The sequence below is a fragment of the Halyomorpha halys genome, unplaced genomic scaffold (genome assembly GCF_000696795.3).
Source record: "Halyomorpha halys isolate HHAL.00 unplaced genomic scaffold, Hhal_1.1 Scaffold152.1, whole genome shotgun sequence".
NCBI lineage: Eukaryota > Metazoa > Arthropoda > Insecta > Hemiptera > Pentatomidae > Halyomorpha > Halyomorpha halys.
The window spans coordinates 370,040-376,482 of NW_027109315.1; the positions used below are offsets into that span (position 1 = coordinate 370,040).

Consider the following 6,443-nt stretch of genomic DNA (forward strand, 5'->3'; position numbering starts at 1 on the left):
GTTGATACATCAAGATATTTTTTTATTTATAATAAGTTTTAAAAACATAAAGTTAAATTGATAAAATTAACTATACATCTATCTATTTAAAGCAAAGTATAAAAACAAAAAAAAAAAAAACATGCAAACAAATAGAAGAATTTAAGTCAAAATAGTAAATAAATACTCTCTTTTTTTTTTTTTAATAATAACATATATTATACCTATTTCTTTTGACTTGAATATTTAACAAAAAATAATACTGTAACAAACTGAATTATGAATTGTGATTTAAAAAAATAATATTTTCAATTTAGAACAGATAAAACAATAAAGAACACAATAAATATACACATAAGATCAATACTTAAAAATTAATAATCCATTCAATGCAAATAGTCAACCAACTCTCATTTAGGACTAGTTAAGGGAAGGGGAAGGGTTAGGAGAAGCAGGAGAAGAACTAGTTGAGCTCTTAATCCTCCTAGTGACTGTGATATAGACGGTGAGGATGGGAGGTCGCGACATCTCTTCCTGGATCACTTCTCTTAGGGTCGAAAAACTTATCACGACGGCCGATGTACCACTCAGCTACCAAGTTAAATTCATTTCAATATAAACCTTGATATAAGATTATTTCATTTTTAATTATATCACTGCTTTGTTTGAATAGTGCCACATCTGACAAAAAATATATTTTTTTTATATTTGACGAATTCTATAGATTATACTGCTGACTGTGATTACTTCTTGACAACCCTCCTAGCACAGTAGAGAAAGAAGCCCCCGTCTACGGTAATCTTCGGAACATCCATTTCAAAATAAAACTAAACCTTTTTTTATTGTCAGATGTGCCACTAGCATTATAGGCAAAGAAGTGAAAATATATGTAAGTATAAAAAATACATAATGAGGACATTCAGTCAAAAAGGTCCAGGACTAATCCATAAATAAAAAAGTCTGAATGTGCATTAGATAGCACTAACCCTCTAAGTTTCTTAAATATAGAAAATAAGTTTTATTAAGTGGTTTGTAAATAAAACGCTCTGGCATGGAACCTTTGTTTGGTTCAGTCGGGTGTGGCGTCTACTAAGTTATAAAACCCTCACTGAATTCTTCAACACCTTTTTCTTTTCACTAACTCTAATAATAATAATTTTTGAGGTTATCTTGTTACATATCAAATGACAACAAACTCAGTAAGTTATTAAATACTCTCCAGCATAATTGGTTATAAATCTACATGAATTTTTATAAGTCAAAACAGGACGAAATTTGGCTATTTTAAAAAATGTACATTAGAGAAAAACTACTCATGATAGAATTATATTTGTTGATGTATTTAAGTAGTGTAACTGATACACAAAAAAACTCATTAAAATCTGAGACATTGAGGTCTTAGGCCTTGGCTGATTTCATATGGAATGACCCAAAATACATTTCAGTAAAAATCATATTCTCCTGATTTCACCTCTACATTCCCGAGTTTACTTCAATCAATATGTTGACTAACAGCCAATGTTCACTATTTTGTTATAACAGTTGAGCTTTGAAATTTTCAGTATTAATCAAATGAATGAGATAATAAAAAAATTGAAGTTAAGTGAATGCCACTTATACTCACGACAGTAGATTTAAAAACATGATATATAAAAAATGAATATACCTGAGTTCCTAGGTGTGATTCCTCTAAGGCTGCTCGATGGATTGAGACACAAGTGTGGGGTGGTGAGTCTCTTTTAAATTTCAACTCAAAATCGAAATCCTTGGCATTGTTTCTGGGTCCAAGGTACATAACCAATCTGAAATTAGTAATATATTAAATTAAACATTAAGGAAGTTATTTTTGCCATAGATTAAAGAGAATTAAGTTTTAAGATTTAGTCTCACGTGTTCACCCGATTTTTCTATTTCATTTTCCATAATAAAATTTTTTGCACATAAACTAGTTGTTTCAAAAACATGCAAAATAAATTAAAGAAGGAAGATGCACCATATATTTTTATTATAGATATTAATAGTTTAATCAAGCAAAACAAATTTATCCTATATAATGTACACAACTGAAACAACCTATTAGTAATGGATAGATAAGATTGTTTTTAAACAGAATAATTACAGGACATAACTAAATATTAGAAAAAAAAAAAAATCAAGGTCAAGTTTGTGTCAGAATTTTCCAACCGAAAAGAATACAAATTTTTCATGTTATATTAATCTATTTTTGAAATTTATTTGCAGTCACAATGTAAAAGACCAATAAATGATATTTTCTTAATTACAGAATAAAATGCTTCAAGAAGAATTGTAATATGAAATATTCACAAAGTGAAAGCTTTGGAATTTAAAAAAAATATATATATACCAACCCAACAAAGATATCCTGGAGACAATCGACACCCATTACACAATGAAATATTTCATCAAAACAATGCATAACGAATGACTTCTCCTCATTCATGTGCTGAGTCAGTGTAAGTCGTACCTCCTAAAACAAAGTATTACACATCATTAACCAAAAACTCTTCTTCAGCTTTTGACTGTTTCAAATATTATTTTTATTTGGAACAAAAAAAAAACAACAATCAATAAGAAATAAGATTATGTACAAATGAATATGTTATTTCAGGAACAACAAATGTCCTATTAAAATAGATAATACATGTGCCATTTCTGAAATAACTGATTCTGATCTGCTAAGTATCTATATTTAAAGGTTTGAGAATAAATTTGATTTGTCATTTGTGAATGAAATCTGTAGGTAAAGCTGTCTTTGAAAGATATGTCAAGAAAAAACTTTAGCGCATTGTGAAGCGAAGCTAGTAGATGGACTTTGATAAAATTAATCCTGGACCATTTTCACATTAATTCTTAATACCGTATAAATTTGGGCCAAATTGGACAAACAATTCTAAAAATACATTTAGTCATACATAAGCCTCAGCAGAGGACGGAATCTGATAAAATCAATACGTGACCAACAAGATATCAACCCACATAATCTAAGTACATTTCATCAAAATCGCATAAATTTGATTGATAATACCCAAACCCAAATTCGACTACAGACTGGGAAATAAATCTGTTAAATAGTGTTTAAAATGTAAAATGCGATTGAAAGTTTTTAATTCTGAAATAATTTTTTTTTTATTTCCTGCATGAATACAAAGCTTCCTCATCTTCAGTAGCAAACAAGTAAATAATGAATTATTAATTAGTCATGATGAGTGAATAATTAACCATGGAAGTAAATATATATATATGGTTGGGGGTGCGGTCAATCACAAATAACTTTATTTATTTGTTCTTTACTGACTGCACCCCCAACAATCTTCTCATTTATATTAATTAGTCATGAATTTCATGACCTTTTGCAAGATAACTACTTATCTTCTTCCCATGTTCCTAGGAGTAATACATCAAAAACCATACCTCCAAGGTAGTTCATATTTTTCGTAAATGAATGTCTGACAATCAATTTAATTGGTATAATAAAATAATTTATAAAACAGCCAAAACAGTTTGTGCAACAATTTTCACTATTAAATAGGAGCTTACATGATTTGAAGAAGTAACGAGGAAATCAGGATGATGCTGGCCCATGTGCTGAGGTACACTCGGGCGAGGCCCAGCCCAGCTACAAGGCTCTATTGGACAAGGATACTCTCTGAAGGGACAAATCGATTCATGGGCTTGCCTTTCAGCCAGGGTAGGCATGGCTCCACATCCGGTATTGTAGCAGGGGTATGGAACAACCTCAGCTATCTGTCAACATGTTTCATACATTTAATATAGAAATTCAGAATATATAAATAAACCCAAAATAACTTCATAATCTAACAATTATAATTATTTTGATGATCATTGTAGTTATCAATACATTTCAAACACTTATTGTATGTTTTTTATGAACTATCTCAGATGAGAAATTAGGCTAAAATTTTAATCAGTAGTCTATCCTAGAGGTGCCCAACAAGTCGATCGCAATTGACTGGTTAATCACCAGGCCCATTTTGGTCGATCATCAATTGCTCACAATGCCTGGGATGAAATTCCGTGTACCATGAACTTTGAAGTGATTGTAGAAGACAAAACTTTCAAGTAATAGTTTAATGCACTCTGGGAATTTGCAAAGGTCATCAATTCCTAGAATTCTGACAGCCTGACGCTGTGACTATATATATGATGCAAAGCGTGAATGCAACCATTATGACTCAACTCATTGAAGAACTGTCACTTAGCTTGAATATTTGGTAGTGCCATAAGGAAGTTTATTTGTAAGAAATTTTTTTTTCTTTATGAGCCTGTCTTGAAAACTGAGTGTGATTTAAGAAATAAAAAATAGTTTTAAACATATATTTTACTTATCTACCTATATCTCACTGGAATGTACCTAATATTGAAATGCGGTGTATAAACATAGTATGCATTTCACACCCCTTCTCACCCCTGTGACTATGCCAATAACGAGTCAATCGTGACACACTTTTATGATAAAAAAGTAAATCTTATATACTGAAAAGTTGGCCACCCGTGGTCTATCCTTAGGTAACTTTTAGAATCTTCATGAAGCATTGAGATAAATCTATTGGGATTCATATGAAAATCTACATCCTATTTCATTGATGAAATCTTCAAATTTTATCACAAGATTCCCCTGAATGGTTTCAAGAGCCAAAAAATTTAGAATCATACTTTTTTATATATTCAAAATAGAACATTACCTACCATTATTTTACAGGTATTAGCTACCAGCAATCTCTTGAATAACTTAGATAGATTATTAAAACAATCAATGATACAAACAATAAAAGAAAAAAAAGAGAATATTACTAAAATAACCCAAGATAATTTAACATTTCCATAAATTCGTATGAAACATTAACAATCTATTTTATTTCAGATATATCAAAAAATAAAAAAAACATAAAGACGAGATATTTGTGAGGTTACCTGTTCCAAAGCTCTAGCTCTGATATCAGCGAAAGGCTGCCTACACTTCGGGCAACTTTCTAGTCTTGGTCGACACCTGCTGCAAACTAAATGACCTTCACGACACTGTTGAATAGGCGGCGAGATATAATCCAAACACACTGGACATTCGAGAACACTGAGAAGACGGGACATAACATCATTATTGTTGCCACTACTGCTGCTACAATTGTTGGAGCTGTTATTAACACAAAAGCGAAATCCAAATAAACAAGTATAAATAATAGTAATACTGTAGATTTGATGGTTTTATAAATATAATAATTTATTTATTGTTATTTACATTTGTATAAAAATATACACATCAAGTAAATTTGCTGTAGGTGATATAATGACATGATACAAATATGTGTGGAATCAATCCATTGATGGAACTCCAATATTATAAATATGAAATATATTGCAGTGATATTTTATGTCCATAGCAAAATAAAATCATTATTCTGAAAAGTAATGAGGTGTAGATAGTTGACCGTGGATTAATGATTGGAGAAGTTTGTCGGGGGGTGCGGTCAGCAAAGAACAACATAAATAAACAAAACCATATTTATTTATTTTATGCCGACGTTTCGACCTGAGTTTCAGGTCTTCAGGTTGTTGTTATCTCTTTTGTTCTATAGCCCTGATGAAGACCTGAAACTCAGGTCGAAACGTCAGCATAAAATAAATAAATATGGTTTTGTTTATTTATGTTGTTCTTTGCTGACCGCACCCCCTGACAAACTTCTCCAATCATTATTCTGAAAAGTTTGAGGTTTAGTCAGGTTTAAAACAAGGTGATTTTCAATCACCTATATTATTTAATCTAGCACTAGAATACATTATTAGAAATGTGATGAATGGTGAAAAGGGTTTAACTTCAGGTGGTAAAATACCTGTGCTTTGGTGTGTTGATGGCTTGGTACTATTGGGTGAGGAAGAGAAGACTATAAAACTAAATACAACTACATTGATAAAATCTAGTTAGGAACTAGGTCTCAAAATAGGGATAAAACAAAATATATGGTTAACTTTTTTTTTTCTCACGCACCTATTAATTTCATTATTACAAACAAAATAAATACATAATACAAAAATAGGAATATGTATATATAATAAACATAAATGTCCTTTCTTTGCCTGAAGGGAATTTTAAGATTGGTTGTGGGATCCACTGTGTGCAGGAGAGCACTGTGGCGCTTACTCGCTGTCTCAGCGCTATGTGTAGCTCCCCTACACATAGCGGATGGTTGACTACAACAATTTCAATGATATAGATATAGGAGGTCATATCTTTTAAGCGGGTTGAGAGGTTTACATATTTAGTGTCTATCATAACTTGAAAAAACAAAATTGATAAGGAAATAAGGCGGGAAATGCTAGTAATTTTGAAATTGCTCAGTTCTCACCTCCTGTCCAGAAACTTAAAAGTTAATTTTTTTAAATAAAATATTTTGTATTCATTTTAGTCTCTAACACTCTTAATAAATATT

At 30.9% G+C, this 6,443-nt stretch overlaps 1 protein-coding gene across 1 annotated transcript in view; it reads right to left on the minus strand.

The window, feature by feature from the left end:
• Positions 1-251: 251 nt before the first annotated feature.
• LOC106678660 (E3 ubiquitin-protein ligase SIAH1A) overlaps positions 252-6,443 on the minus strand; it is a 9,967-nt gene continuing 3,775 nt past the window's right edge. The window contains exons 5-9 of the mRNA XM_014417344.3: positions 4,933-5,149; positions 3,538-3,744; positions 2,349-2,467; positions 1,646-1,781; positions 252-570 (exon numbers count right to left, since the gene is read on the minus strand). Of these exons, the coding sequence (XP_014272830.1) occupies positions 400-570; positions 1,646-1,781; positions 2,349-2,467; positions 3,538-3,744; positions 4,933-5,149 (850 nt within the window). The 3' untranslated portion in view covers positions 252-399. The remainder of the gene's footprint in view (positions 571-1,645; positions 1,782-2,348; positions 2,468-3,537; positions 3,745-4,932; positions 5,150-6,443) is intronic.